Source organism: Desmodus rotundus, chromosome 6, assembly GCF_022682495.2.
Source record: "Desmodus rotundus isolate HL8 chromosome 6, HLdesRot8A.1, whole genome shotgun sequence".
Classification (NCBI taxonomy): domain Eukaryota; kingdom Metazoa; phylum Chordata; class Mammalia; order Chiroptera; family Phyllostomidae; genus Desmodus; species Desmodus rotundus.
The window spans coordinates 6,036,564-6,051,908 of record NC_071392.1 but is presented as its reverse complement, the minus strand read 5'-3'; the positions used below and the strand labels follow the sequence as shown (position 1 = coordinate 6,051,908).

Below are 15,345 nucleotides of genomic sequence, written 5' to 3'. Positions count from 1 at the left end.
CTAAGTTGATTTCACTGTCCAATAACTGGTGATGCCTGAAACCCCTATTATAACTTGTAGTGTCCTATAATTTTATCACTTAATAATTTTTACACTTTTTCATATTATCACTGAAATAGTAGAAAACCATCCGATCTTTCCCAGTAATACCCCAGAAGCCACAATAGTTTAGTTGCCTTTAAAAGGTGAACCGAGTTGAAATGAGACAGTCTTCTGCTTCAGGATATCAGCAGCGATACATTTAACTGCTACGATTGAACTTTATTTCCTCTTTAATCTTACAAAGACTAGCATGCAGATCATATAAGGGTAGGATAAAAGAAATGAAAATATTAAGAAAAATGACGCAAGGAGACAATAAGGACAGAAAACTAAGTGTGGAATGAATAAAAATAAAAACAACGAACAAGTGAAATGAACAACGGGGGCCAGGGAATCTGGCCCTCTCGTTAACCCTAGCATGCTGGCTCTCTGGGTGACGAGGAAGACGCGACGGGTTGTGAAAATGCCAGTGTCCAGCGGGGAAGAACCAAGCAATTTCCGGAAGCATTTCTAGGCTGTGGCTATCCTCCCTACGGACTGGACTGAAGGTCCCCCAGCCCCACACACATGCTCCTCAAGGTAGAGTGACCAGTCACAGTGAGCACAAGACCCCTGCTCCTGCATCCACCTTCTACCAACACCTGATTCCAGGATAAACTTGGCAGTAACACAGCCAGGGGCCTGAGGTCGTCTCACTGTCCCTCCTCCCAGGGCATTCTGTATTTACCTCTGTCCCCGCACTGACCCCCTCCTTGTGATGGAAACTGTTCACAGGGCTGTCTGTCTGCTCCCCCCCCCCCCCCCCGGCCGGCCCTGCCAGGCTGTAAGTTGCACGAGGCCAGGATTGGCTGCTTTGCATTGCGGTGACTGCTCCATGAAACTGAGCTGAACACTGAACTCCTCCAGAAATCCCACAAGGGGACAGTGACGGCAGCCCAAGAGCTGGACTTGGTTCTTGATTCCCTCATTTACTGCCCCTGTGGTTTGACCGAGCCACTGGACCCTAAGGGTTCAGTTTCTCATCTGTCACCCCCAAGCCAATATTGTTTATATCACAGGCTGGTCTTGGAAAGAAACCAACAAACAGATGTTAAGGTGCCTGGCGGTCCACTTCCTGGCATCCGGGAGGTTCTGCATAAATGTTTGTTTTCCCTTCTCTGATCAGGGAACTTGAAGACATTGATCCCCCTCGATACCAGGGTCCCCACAGTCTCCCCAACTCCCTCCTTCTCCTCCAAGCTTCCCAAAGCAGAAAAGTCATCCAGGAAGAAAGCAGGGCCCCTCAAAACCACAGAACGCTCAGTGCCTGCCCAACGCCACCTTTGAAAAGATTTCTTGTCATTGTTTCAACTACTTTACAAGGACTTAGACATTGCTTTGCGGGGCGGGGGGGGGGGGGGGGGGGGGAGAAGTGTCTGAGAAAGGGAGCTAGATTGTCCTTAAGTATCACAGGAACGCTTTAACCAAGCAGTAAGACAGATAATTAGAAAGTTCGAAGGCAAGTGCAGCTGCTAAAAGAGGGCCCAGACACATATCTGGTCTTCACTCTCAGGTGGGCTAAGTGCCCCCTGGTTGCCACTGAAGCCGTGGTTCTTTGTTTGCAGGCTCCACTCCCATGAAGGGACCACGCAAAACTTAGGCCAGCACGTGACATCTGGGCAGATGGCACGTCAGACACGTTTTAACTTCCTTGAGGGCAAGTATCCCAGATTAAGTCATGGGCTTGGCCTACCTTTTCCGTGATGTAGAAGTTAGAACTATCAGCATGCTGCAGGGCGTAATATTCATGGTTGACAAGGGACCACCTTAAAATAGAAGCAGAGACCAATCAGAAAAGCAGTAAGTGGACATTTCCATTTTCAGGACTTGATGGCCTTAGATGAATTAAGCATTCCGTGTTTGGGACTGGGCCAGGACTCAACAAACCACACCATGTAGTTTCCAAGCCAAAATGTCATTAGCCCACCTTTTACCCTAAGACCATTATTTCACAGGTGGATTGTCTAGGTCTCATTCCAGCCTATTGCTCACCTGTAAGCATTTCATCTGTATGGCTTTGGGGCAGGGGTGGTATTTAAATATAAGGTTACATTCCTCCCTATTTTGAAGGAGTGGAGCAGAGAGGGAAAAGCAAGGCAATGAATAAATTTAAATTTTCCATAATTGTCACATTTCAATTATCTCTGCATTCTCCAATCTCCAAGCACTGTGCTTGCTGCATACTGGAACATTCTCGTCAAGTATCCCAGGTCTTAAATTCCAAGTAATCCTCTAGTCACAGTTCTGCTTTAAAATTTAAAATAAGGATGCAATTTCCGTCTGTGTTTCGGCAAGGCTAAGTGGGAAGCCATCTTTGTTGTGATGTCCACGTGGCAGGAGAGTGACCCACCGACTTGTCTTTTAAATTATTTCATCTTCGATAGGGACTAGAATGGTCCTCCCAAATCACACCAAATGAAGTGAGCTTTTAACCTCAGGAACTTTAGACAGTTCCCTGCTGAGAAGGGGGAACAAAGACAGCTTTTCCTCAAGATAAATAAAGCCCATCCCAGTGTGCACACACCTGCCAGTTCACACTTTCTCCTCTTTGAGGGCACCGATAATTTTTTTTGGTGGAAAAGGGCATGCAAATCTTAAACAGCAATTCCTGTTGTCTTGGGGCAGGTCAAGGAGTGACTTAGGGATGGGACCTGACAATCGCACGGGAATATTTTAGTTGCCTCTCGAGTTGTGAGCTGTGAACACCTCCAGTGAATCCCCAGGAACAACACTTACCCGTCGCAGACTTCCTTTATTATTGCAGACAGCGGTTTTTTCTGCAAAATGGCAAAAAAAGGAAATACTGTTAGTTTCATTTCATCATTTTAAATTTTTAAAAAAGGAGAAGAAGGCTGGTAAAAAGATATCTAAGCAAGGAGACTTTCCCTTTGCTATTCTTAGTCGTTCTCTACGACTGTTGTTTTTCTCCAGGCGATAATCTACCAGCCGTTGCCACCAAATATATTGATGATTTATTACCCTGGTGGTACTTTTTTCTATACTTAATTTTATTAGTTGAACAAAATATACATCATTTGTAACTTAGATGCATTGAAATCGGGATGGAGTCACAGCTTCGATCAAAGATTCCCGAGGCAACGAAAGCTGCCAGGGCCCAGCAACAACCAGAATTCCTCGGGAGCACTCGAGGCGGGCACGCAGCAGTCGGGCTGCATGCAAACAAGCAGGGACTTGGGATGGCTTTTTGAGAACTCATTGCAAATGCCCTATGAGGTATTGTGAAACTTTTCCTACAGAGTGCAAAGAATTTTTTTCCATAACCTTGGCGCTGACAAATGCCAATCACGCAGCAACTGGAGCTGGGCATACTCATGTAATGGGACCAGGACAGCATGTGCCCTGGTGTCAACTGGCTGTGACTACAGCTGCACTCAGGCCTCACAGCCACAGCTGTGCTCTGCCCGCCTCCAGACAGCAGGAATGCGGCGGATAGGCACCCACAGCTTGCCTGGTGACCTTGGAACAGACCCTCCAGCTTTAGAGGCAAACAGACCCTCTCTGTCTCCTGGGGTGGACAGTAGTGTGTCAACCAAAAGAATAACCAAAAAAAAAAAAAAGCAGGGAAGAGAAATCAAAGAAATATACAGGTGGTCCAGGATTTTCAGACACACCAGGATAAACTGTCTGTGTTTAAGTATGCGAAGCAGTATGGGGAAAGGACATCTGAGTTCCAAGCAGGACCGGTTCCAATCCTGGCTCGTCAGCTTGTCTGCAGAGGCACCTAAAATGTCCTGCATTTGCTGAGCCTCAACTAGTTTATCTGTAAAATGGGCACAGGACCTACCCACTCTGAGGCTGCTATAACAATTCAATTCAACTCAATTAGAATTAATACAAAGGGCAAAAGACCCAAGGAAGGGGTAGGGCTCCGGCTTCCCTGCCTCCCGTGTCACTAGAAGAGCTTTGCTTTATCTTGCATCTCTGTCCTTGGACACAAAGCTGCCATATCTGTGCTCCTGGGGAACTCAGAACTGCGGGCCTTGCTACGGCCCTCTCGTCCCTGCTCACAGCTCCGACCCGGGCCTCGATGGTCCCGCAACAACTTCCTCCCACTGGAGGTCTGGCCTCTATGGCTGAGTGTGCAAAACAATGTCTGCTGACAACTGTGAACGCAATAGGGGAAGAGTGTCCGGGAATTGGGGAGTGGAAAGATGGTGGGGTCCTCTTGCCATCCTGAGTTGGTCTCCTTCAGAACAAGATTAGAAATGGGGATTGGGTTGTACTATGCAGTAAGGTACATGTCACAAAAGTCCAAGGCCTTTGCAAACACTTACCTATTGTTTATAGCTTTAGCTGTAGGTGAAGAGGCAAGCCAAATGAGAAAAGAAATTTAGGAACAAAACTTTTCTCACAAGACAAGGATTTTGCCCTTTCGGCTGCCAGAACCCTCTCTAGGTTATCAGTATTTCATGAGGGCCTATCATGAGTCTCTGAGGCCCCCGATCTTACTTCTTGCACCCTCAAAACTGAAACATAAGTAACAGGGCTGGAGCTCAGCCTTAAATGACATCAAAACAACAGATCAGGCCAAGAAAGTATTGCTATTGAGGTAGGAAAAGGCTCCTAAAATAACACCTCCCAGAATTTGACTTCCTAGTTGAGGTCTCTTAGGGGAACTTCTTGGTTTTGAATTCAAGTCGGATTCATAGATTCAGAATCAGGTTTGAAAAGACAGAAGTCTATGAACTTCTAGAACTATCACGTCCAGGACACTCTGAAGCTGGATCTATGAAAGGAGTAAAGACCATGAAGAACAAAGCTTGAAGATTTAATAGAGAAAGATTAAAGAAAAACTCAGGCCACAGAGGAAGAGGAATCACAGTTAACTCAACATGATACATCCATAATGTAGCCTCAGCTATGGAAAGGCTGACATGAAGGACGAGGCTGGTCCCACGGCCCACTTCCTACACCTGCCCCCTCCGCTCTTCTGCCTGTTCCAACGAAGCATTAGCCCCCAGCTCCCGAAGCTAATGTGGTGACTTTCACAGTTCTCATCTCCCTTCATCCATCCATCTTACTTGACACTATTACTACTACTTTCTTTTTGGCACTCTTTCCAGAGCTTCTGTTGTATTTCCTTCATTTTCCTATGCTTATAACCAATAACCCTTCAACAAAATCCAAGAGATCCTTCATGGCTTCTCTTTTACTTCTAGCCTCCGAGCTCCCTGCCCTGTTCTTGCATCTTCTGCTTTTACTGAATCGGTTAGTTCCTCTTTCTCTTCAACTGCCCTAAATCTATTCTGGTCCCAAACACTTTCTTATTAAATATAGCATTTAACTCTTCTTCAGGCATCTTGTTTAAACATACAAACAAAACTTGTCACTCTCACCATTCCCTACCCATCAATCTACCCCCAAATTAGCATGCCCCAAAGCTCCCCCACACCCACCATGACTTTTCCCTTTGTTGTAACTCCACTGCCACCCAGGACCATCATTACCTTTATTTCTGTCACCTCCTGGTCTAATTTATTACAAGGTTGTGTAGCATTTTCCTCTGTGATGTTCATGTTATTACTTCCCACTTCCTAACTATTCTTCTAAAATCCTGACACTCCTCACTCCGGCTCCTGCTATCAGATGAATTGTCGCCCAATCCGGTCACCCTTAATTCTGCTTCCCGGCCCCAGTGACTTGTCTAAGTACCTGCCCATCATGGCTAACTACCTGCCAGGAATGTCCAATCAAAGGCTCCACTGGCACATCAAACTCCAATTCCCACCTTCCATTACTTCCTACCTTTGGTAGTTCCTCCTTGTACGTTTCTAGAGAACCTGTCTTCTTCTCTTTATTCTGTGATAATTGTGTGCCCAAGACACTGAGTCCCGTCCTTACTTCCTCCACACCCTCCCTCTCCTGTATCCTTCCCAGAACTCATTCCCGCTAAGAATTCTCAGGATGCCATCGCCAGACCCGTGCAAATGAGTCTTCACACCTCCAAGGTTCTTCCTTTCCAATCTCCACCTTAACTATAATCAGACAGAATTAGAATTTCCCCTCAAACTTGTCTCATGTCATTCTTTCCATTATCCTCCATAGATCCCCAGTGACCATCACCTACACAGTACACAGCCCTTAGCTCGTCATCCGGGCCTTTCCCAATCTGGACTCAAGCAATTAAACTTCTACTGATGCTATACATGTTCCCATGCTTCTAAATTAGTTGGTGATTCACCAAATATATACATATATCCTCCGCACTTCCACTTTGTTGAAATGTCCCTTTCTTCTTTCTGTCCCATCTCTAACAATGAACTCTACCTACCATTCATATCCATGCCAAAGCCACCTCCTCTAAGCACATGCCCCCAGTCTCCTGGAAGAGAGACCACGCCCTCTTGGCACAAGTACTCCTGAGGACTTCTGGACCATTCATACCTTCTTGTCCCTGTGAACACGGCATCTTAATGCATCATGGTAATCTCCTTTGCTCAGTACTAGTTTCCATAGTGCATAGGGAGCTAGCTAGTAGGATCTAAGAGAGACTCCACACACTTCTCTTAAATGGGAAATCCACACACTAACTTTCCTTTGGAAAAACGAAAAGCGAACTCTTTGGAAGGCGAGCCTGCACTCATCAGCACACCAGGCCCCACTTGCTCCCACGTCTGCCCCTGCTGGGTGGCTGGACGCAGCTGCTGGCTCCAAACTCATGGACCTGTGAGGCTGTCAATCCTGACCGCACTGACCCCTCCCGAGAGAGTCACGTGGTTCACAGCCTGGAAGAGCACTGGGCCACACAGCTGATGAAGAGTGGAATGCAACAGGTGATAAAACAGAGAGCAATCAGGCGATTGTCACTGTCCCTTAACAAGACCACACAGGTGACCCGCACAACTTCCCTGAACAGGGACTGAACAGCATACTGCAAACAGAAAACACTCTTCTGGGGTCGCTGCCCGTGCGCAGCCCTCAGTGTGACAGCATCTCCGTGACTGACTTCAACTCCAAGCCAAACACCAGCTCTGCTGGGTTTTAGTCCCGCCCCACTTGTTCAGGTTACATGAGACGCTTCTGCCCCTCTGCCCGGTTCTCAAAGATGCAGAAGCAGAGTGACAGGGCATCACCTTGAGAGCTTTCTGCAGAGCCGCTGAATAACGTGCCTTTCACTTCATCTGGGAGAAAAACAGACCAGAAGAAAAGAAAATTCAGTCTAAAAGGATGAAAACTTTTTTTTTTCCCCTGTAACTCCGTAAGTCATAAAGGCACTAAAAATAAAATTCTATAATCTATTTGACTATAGCTGGATTTAGAATATTGAGGCTAAAGTATTTTAAAGGCCCAAGTATGTTTTCCTAGCTTATAAAAATTATAACTAAATTCCTTAAGCTTCTTCCTTTGAAGGTCAAGACTACCTTCTTGAACTCACAGTAAGCCGAGATGGGAAAAGCAGGAATGTTTTTAAAGATAACCCGGAGGGTCGGCAGGCAGGCAGGCCCCGGATTTCCACGTGCAGGGGTCAGGGACTGTGTGCACGAAGGACCCAGAACACACTTTTGTCCCTGTTCCCTTTAGCAACAAGCAGTGAGGTCATCTCACAGCCCACAGAAGTATTTCTTCACTTTATGAGATTCTGGGAAAATCTCAGTGTTTGGCAGAAATATTTTTATTTGTCAAGCAGAGTATGCATTTCCATATGCATCATTGGCAAAGTACCACCATGTGCCACAGTTGCATCCAAGGCGCAGCTATTTTGTTGTTGTTTTGAGGGATTCCTTCCTCCCTTTTTATTTTAACTCATCATTCTCCAAAACAATTCCTTTATTTAACTTAGTCCATGAAAAGCAGTAAGTCTAGAAAGCAAACATTTCCTATATAAAAAGCTTTGTGTATCCACTCTTCATAAAATAAGCTAGACTCCCGAGAATACTCAAATTCGCCAGCAATTCATTTTTCATCTGCGACAACACACCCTCTTCTCTCTATTCCTGAGAGTGGGTGTTCGCCCTTGGCTTTCCTGCCTGTGCCCCCACCCCTGACCTTCATGCATGCTTGGTCTCACACATTCCTGAATCTGCCCCTTTCATACTGACCCTTCCTCTCAGGTCTGGTCCTGCATTCCCAATAATCCCTGCGTGAATCCTTGTGGATGCCCTGCCTCCCCTTCAAGCTCAACATTCCACCCTCTTCCTTATAAAACAGCTCCGCCTCTTGCCTCCCTTTTATCTGTTCAATAAAAAAATTGGTCACTCTCCCACCCAAAGCACGTGGTTCCTTTAAGGCATGAGAGACCAGAATGCCAAGCAGAAGCATCCTTGGGAGCCCCTGGTTGTTTACTTAGGAAGTGGCAGAGCAGCCCCGCTGGCCTTGCAGCTCCCTGTCCGGGGATGGCCCAGCTGTCATCCCCCATCAGTGCCCACCCTCCTCGCCCCCACGCCTGTCATGCCTCTGATGAACTCAGTTCTTACGCAAACACCTGCTCCTGTCTGTTGGCTGAGGCACCTGGCTTGGGGACTTCACCCAGCCCACATGCTCACCTTGGAGCTCTCAAGTCCACACTGCCCCACTTCCGCCTTGACACAGGCCTGTGAGGCTGGCCACCTCCATCCGAGGTGACCACAGGCCTGTTAGGAACTCCAGGGTGTAGGCTGCAGTTCTCGCTGCTGACATCACTTCTCAGGCCCATGGAGGTCCTAAATGGACATCACCCCACAAAGAAAGCCTGGCTTCATGGACAGCTTGTTCATTGACAATGTTTTTAATGACATACTGGGGGGGGGGGGATGATGCTTAGGAGGTGACAATAAGGGAATGGACACCAGAAAAGCACTAAGAATGCTGAGTTTTTGTCAACTACTGGCTTTTCTCTATCTTTCCTCAACTATGAGCTCTTGAACAACTTGGGAAACTGACTCCCTGGGACTGAACCTGGACGTCCGCAGGCCCTGAATTTGCAACCTCGGCCAATCACTCCTCCTGACGAGGCGGCACCTTCTCTGCTGAGACGAAGGGCCATATGTTGCATGCTGTGGCGCAGGGAGGACTGGCCACACAGGCCAGGCCCTCGAATGAGAACCTGGTCCCCAGCAAGGCACTGGGCAGAGGTTGCCTATGAATAGGGAGTACCATTTGGATGTGTGTGGGCACATTTTTCAAAAGTTGGCTGAAAAAGTTAAATGAATAAGCATCCAGTTCCTCCTTCTTGCTTGACTCCAATCCCCCCAGCTGCCTTTGGCACTTGTCTTGTCCTGGTCTTTATTCTTCAACTCATTATCCTTTCTTGTGCCAACTAGACTAGACCCACTTGGGAGGCAGAGACCACCCCCTGCCACCTCCTAGGTTAGTGGCTGCTAGGCCCCCACAAGGCAAGCAATTCAAGAATAGTGTTTGATTAAGAACACAGTTCCTTTCTCAGACTTTGTTCTTCTTTTCCTCTCTCCTGGTCTCTTTCCACTGCCCCTGAAGCTCAGGGAGGGGCTGAGGACAGAATACAGCAGGCAGAAGGCCGATGCGACGCCCACTCACCATGCCGCACCGGCCCTTCCACCGACTGCACCTCACAGCCCTTTGCCTGCAGAACAATGTTCCACAAAGACCGAACGTGTCTGGTCCTCCTCTGTGAAAAAGGTTTCCTCCCGTGCTTTAAAAGAATGTGACACATGCCTTATTCTGACACTCAGAGGGGGTACGGCACAGCGCTGGAACTTGACTTTGCTTTTAGACATGGAAACTCATTGAACATATTCTGCACAGCAGTTATGAGTGATGTTGGCCCAGAAAGAAAAAAAGAAAAAAGCCACATCAGGCCACCTCCGGGAAGGGATACATACGTTGACTACGATTTAGCCTAGGCTGTGACTTGAGGCAACGTTACTGTATGATAACCCAGGCAGTCCCGGGAGGTGCCTCCTGACACTGTGTCGATGTCACCAGGCATTTTATGACAGCCTTACTCTCCCTTCAGTGCACCCTGTGAGTACTTCCCATGCTTCTGAGCCTTCGACCTCTATCCGGGGGAATCTGTTGTGTTCCAAGAGCTGTGTTTGCATATTCTGTTTTCCTAATAGAGGCCTCAACGATTGGAAAGCTAATGAGAAAACCACACTTTCCTGAGGCAAATTTAGCTGGTTCTTGGAAAGTAAGTATTTTGACAACAGCTCCAAATGTGAATCACTGACACAAGACTCGGGCGATTGTCAGAAATGATGAAGGGTCTCCCAGCTACAGCTCCAAAGTAGTCAAGCTATGGAATGAGTTAATTTTAAAAACTGAAAGGTGACAGGCTATGCCACTTTTTTCTTGACAAATGACGATTCATTTCAAAATGGTTTACTAAAAATCACTTGTTTCAAGCCTCATGAAACTAATTAATATTAGACTTTAGCAAGATAAAGTGCAATCTTTGTGTCGTCAAAATCACTGGACTGTGTAAATGAGCAAAGATCTAAGCCCCATGTATTCGGGCAGCGATTTTCATTTTTAAAACATGTAACATCTGACTAGGTAGTGAGGGGCACCGACCTCTTCTCCCTTAGGCTGTCCAATAAAATGACAACTGCCAACACAACAATAGCCATCAGGTGTGAATGAATCACAATTACACCTATTTTTTGGCAGATCGGCAAAAAGTGTATTTGTTGGTTTGCCGCAGAATTTTAGTAATTAATTTATGTATGCCATGAGATGAAAAAGGTTGAAAATGGCTATGTTAGTAGAATAAAGACAAATAGACATACCTTGCTCTTTTTGGTGTAGATATACTTCTACTCAGTAAAAATGGTATTTCCCTTCAGTAGAAGGGAAGGTGCCATTTTAGAGAAAATGACAAAAATAATGGACATGAACAGTATGAGAATAAAGCACTTCTGATATCAGTTATCCTTTATGAATCTTCTTTCTAGTCCTTAACTATTTAATATTGTTCCAGTATCAGCATTGTCAGGGTTATCAGGAAGGAAATTTTATCCTCAAATTTCAATATCTTTGGTAGCTACAGCAACCAATTTCCTCCTTCCCATATTCCCTCTCGACCTGCCTGAATACCAGTTTTTTCCAAGAAGTGCTCCCAGATGACTCTGCACTGGCTGACATGCCATTTTACTCCACCCCACCCTTTTAATCAAGTGTCCTTTTCCATGTGGAAATGACTAATTCACACTGTGAATTAATTCAGATCTCGTGGTCTGCTTCCCTTCACTCATGCGAAATAGTCTACTTATTTGTGTTTAACTCGTATGTGGGAGGTTAACCACATGTATGCACGTGGCTTAAAAATAAACTGTCACACTGGCTCAGTAGTCTAAAAAATGACTGTAGACGCTGACAGGCAGGGTGTCATCAGAGCAGACGCGTAGATAGGAGAAAGGCTGATAAGCAAATTAGGGCTCAGGTTAATTTAAACACACGACCACGGTGGTGTATCAACTGCAAAGCAGCTGAGCTGGGAGTAAGGCAGCAATCAAAAGAATGCTGAGAGGAACTGGTGGAATGGGGAGTATTGGGAAGTGAGTTTACAATTGAATTGAGTTCTTGCCCTTATGCTCCTTGTCTCTCTTGGCCATGTAGTTGGGTTACTTGGTTGTGATGCATGTAATAATGCCAATTCGTCCTTCTTTCTTGAGAGGTAATGGATATGTTGAGATGTCTGCCAGCAAGTAGTGGAGGGACATTGGCTTCCAAGTCTCAAATGTCTATCCCCACGGGTGTGATGATGGCAACCTGAGGCTGAGCCACAGTCTTGAAGAATAGAACAGGCTCTTCTGGAAGGGCCTGGAACATGCACTTTCTCAAAACTCCCCTACCTTTGACATATCATTAACCCAGACCTTTATCATCTCCTACCACTTGGCCAGCCCTTCTGATGATAATAATAATGATAATAATAATAGTAATAGATATTAGTTATTGAGTGGCTACCATGTATCCATTACTAAGTGTATTTCACAAATGCGAAAACTGTATGAGGATCTCAAGATGTCAGGCAACTTTCTCAAAGCCTCCACACATGTGACGAAGCCAGGATTTGAACCCAGAGCTGTACAATCTCAGAATCCTTGCTCTTTAACCCTACCTCAGCTCCGTAGTCCTGGTAACCACAAACAAAAAGTCCTAGGACCCAGAGCTAACACCGGCAGGGCAGGTGCTGGAATTCTGGGTATCTTGGTTGCTGGCACATAGTGAGTTCTTGATAAACGCTACTCAAAGCTCAGTGTTTTAGCACTACCAGGAGAACAGATGATCCTGCCTCATGCATTATCCACATAAATTATGAGGAAATGCTACGTTAGCATTGCAACTTTTGACACCTAGTGGGAGAACTCTCTCTTCCTTCTCACTTTTGATGCTCACCTCCAGCCCTAACATCTCTGCAGTTCCCTTCTGTCTCAGGTCATTCTAACTTCAAACTTACACTGTACCCCAAACTCCCCTTCCCAACTTTGAACTTTATTCATCTTCTAGTTGGTCAGAAAATATGCTTGCAACCAACATTCCTTCATTCCTGCCCTTCTTATTACTGTGTGTGTTTCCGTCCTGCTGAGCTGATTCCAAGGGGGCTCCTTAAACCTCCTTCTTTATTCTGCCTGTGGGCACAGAGAAGCAATTCAAACCTGGTGCCATTTGGATCACTTCGGGCACTTTTGGTCGGAGGCACATAAATCCAAGTGCATGGCTAAATGGATGTTCCCGCGGCATATGGAGGAATTGACAATGTCATAAGGATGAATGAGAGATGTGGCTAAAAGGGCAAGCTAGAGGCACAAATGTCTACATCCTATGGGCAAAAAAGTAAATAAATAAAGAGAAAGAACTCATAGACATGGACAACAGTGTGGTGATTCCAGTGGGCTGGGGGGTGCATAGAGGTGGAAGAGGATACGGGGGGCATAAACCATATGGAAAAAATACAATAAAAATATCCCCCAAAATATCTCAATCCTATGGACAACATCTGGCGATTTGGACGCCTCACAGGTTTTTAAGCAGGAGCACGGCACAAGCAAGTGCGTTTTCTAATAATAGGTGATCACATGGAGGCCCAGAGACCAGTTAGGTGGACAAATTGGCCAGCATACCAAAACCCAAAGGAAAATGTAAAGGAGGTCCAACCACAGATGTGTCTGCCTGTCTTTCTGGACCCATCTGACAGGCTTCCACGAGGAATGCAAGTCCACCTAAATGTGCCTCCCCCACTTTTTTCTCTCTCAGTGGCTGGCAGTCACCACGGGCCCAGTTGTTCATACAAGAAATCTTGGAATCATCTTTAATGTTTCCTTCTGCTTGAATGGAGGGGAATCGTCAATTCCTGTCAATTTTATCTTCTCGAATGTCTTAACAAGGCACACACTTCACTTCTCTCTGTCTCCCCCTCCCCACCTTGGCCATCACATGACTATCTCTTGCCTGGGCTGCAGCACCAGCTGTCTAACGAATCTCTCTGGATTTCATCTCTCGCAAAGCACTTCCTAAACTCTCATCTTCTGAAAGTACAACATCCCATTCCTGTGTTTCCATTCCTTTATCTTTGTGGCTGTGCTCTGGATAAACTCCTCACTTTCTTCCCCCAAGTTCTAGAGTCTCTCTCTCTTTAGCCAAACCCACTCTAGAGTGACTCTGCCTATGTGTTCGTTTTTATTTTTCTGTTGTGGTTTTATTGTTTTTTATATCGTGTGGACTATATGTATACTTTTCATCTTCAAGGTTTCTTTTTTTCTCTTTTTTTTAATTTTTATTTTTATTCTGTTACAATGGTCTAATTGGTGCTTTTCACACTCAATTGTTCTTAATGGACAGCCACCTACTTTGGGTTCCCAGTCTCCTGTGTGTGTAGACGCTATTTTCTCTCTTTCAAAGTTCCCCCTTTGAGGCTATTGTATTTTTAGGCCCTCCTTTGCCCTCTACGATCCTCCAGAGAGAACAGGGCCAGCCACAGCAGCAGCAGACACGGTAGGAGGGACTAGACACGGGCAAGTTTTCGAAGGTAACTTATCGGACAGAAAAGCCGAGGGAGAGGAAGGCATATAGTCTCAGTGCCCACAGACTGGCGTATGTTCACATCTGGCACAACAAGGGACACAGGAAGAGAAGCAAAACTGCCCGGGTTTAGGGGAGGAAGGAACCACGCGGGGTGTTCGAGTACGGTGAATTTGAGGTGCGAGGGCCATCCAGATGGGCAAGGCAAACAGGAAGATAGGCAGTTACTTATGTGGGTCAGGAGGTCACGAAAAGAGTGACAGCCGGAATTAGGAGCACTTCAGAGTGAAGGGGCTGAGGATGCACGCACATCACCACCCCCCCGTCCCACAGCTACGACGCCTCTGTGAGCATTTTGAAATTTGACACAGCGTCTTCCAAAGTCTTTTGGTTGTCTTCTGACTGCGGATGGCTTTCATGGAAGGACAAAAATAGGCCTTTGTGATGTTGATTCACAAACTGTAGTAATATACGGGGTCCAACACAAATAACACCCCCTTTTAATTACATAAAATCTCTTATTACAAAATCACAAGCATGTAATTCTGTAACAAAACAACGCCACACTCGAGCACATCCTCTGACATTTTAGGTGAAATGTTCCAACTGCTGTCCATCTCATGCAAGACACTCACGTACCCAGCAAGCACGCCCAGTGGCGTCACTTCGGCCAGACCCTGCCTTTAGAATGCAGGGTAGCAACAAGGGAAGGGACGCTCCTGTGCCCAGCTGCTCCCTTGCATGGTCACATGTAATCGTCTACATCCCTTGGCAGGAAAAGTACAAACATCACCCGCCTCACTCACTCACCATTCACTATGAGTTCGCTGTGTCCCAGGCCCAGTGCCAGGCACTGGGAAGATGCTGGGTGCTTGCAGAACATCCCTCAGTGAGTGAGTGAAGCCACATAGGACATTACAGTGCATATAACAAGGGCTTTCATCGAGTCTGAGGAGTCAGAAAAGACCCTCTCTAAGGACCTCCCATCTCATCGGGGAAGGAGAATGAACAGGAAGATGGATGAGGGCGGTAATTTCCAATTCAGACAAAATCACATTTGCCAAGGCTCCGAGAAGTGTGCTTTCATAAAGGTAAGAAGTCACCCATATAGACAACATAGATACAGGGGGTGGGGAAAGCCTCCGGGATGCACGTAGTCTAGGGCTCGGGAGAGCAGGGCCCCAGTCACCGCAGCAAGGAAGGCTGGACTTCATTCTAAGCACATGGGAGAGCCATGGGAGGGCGCTTTAGATGGGGAGGATGCATTGGAGAAAAGGCAAGAGGCTGACAAGGAGGCCAGTGGGGCTGCTCCTGGGGCCAGCTGGC

General features: G+C 46.4%; 1 protein-coding gene across 4 annotated transcripts in view; it reads right to left on the bottom strand.

The window, feature by feature from the left end:
• ELMO1 (engulfment and cell motility 1) overlaps positions 1 to 15,345 on the bottom strand; it is a 468,564-nt gene that overhangs the window by 352,473 nt on the left and 100,746 nt on the right. For all 4 annotated transcript variants that reach the window (XM_053925918.2, XM_053925919.2, XM_053925917.2 and 1 more), the window contains 2 exons: positions 2,818 to 2,858; positions 1,775 to 1,847 (listed from right to left, as the gene is read on the bottom strand). In XM_053925918.2, coding sequence (XP_053781893.1) covers positions 1,775 to 1,847; positions 2,818 to 2,858 — 114 coding nt within the window. The remainder of the gene's footprint in view (positions 1 to 1,774; positions 1,848 to 2,817; positions 2,859 to 15,345) is intronic.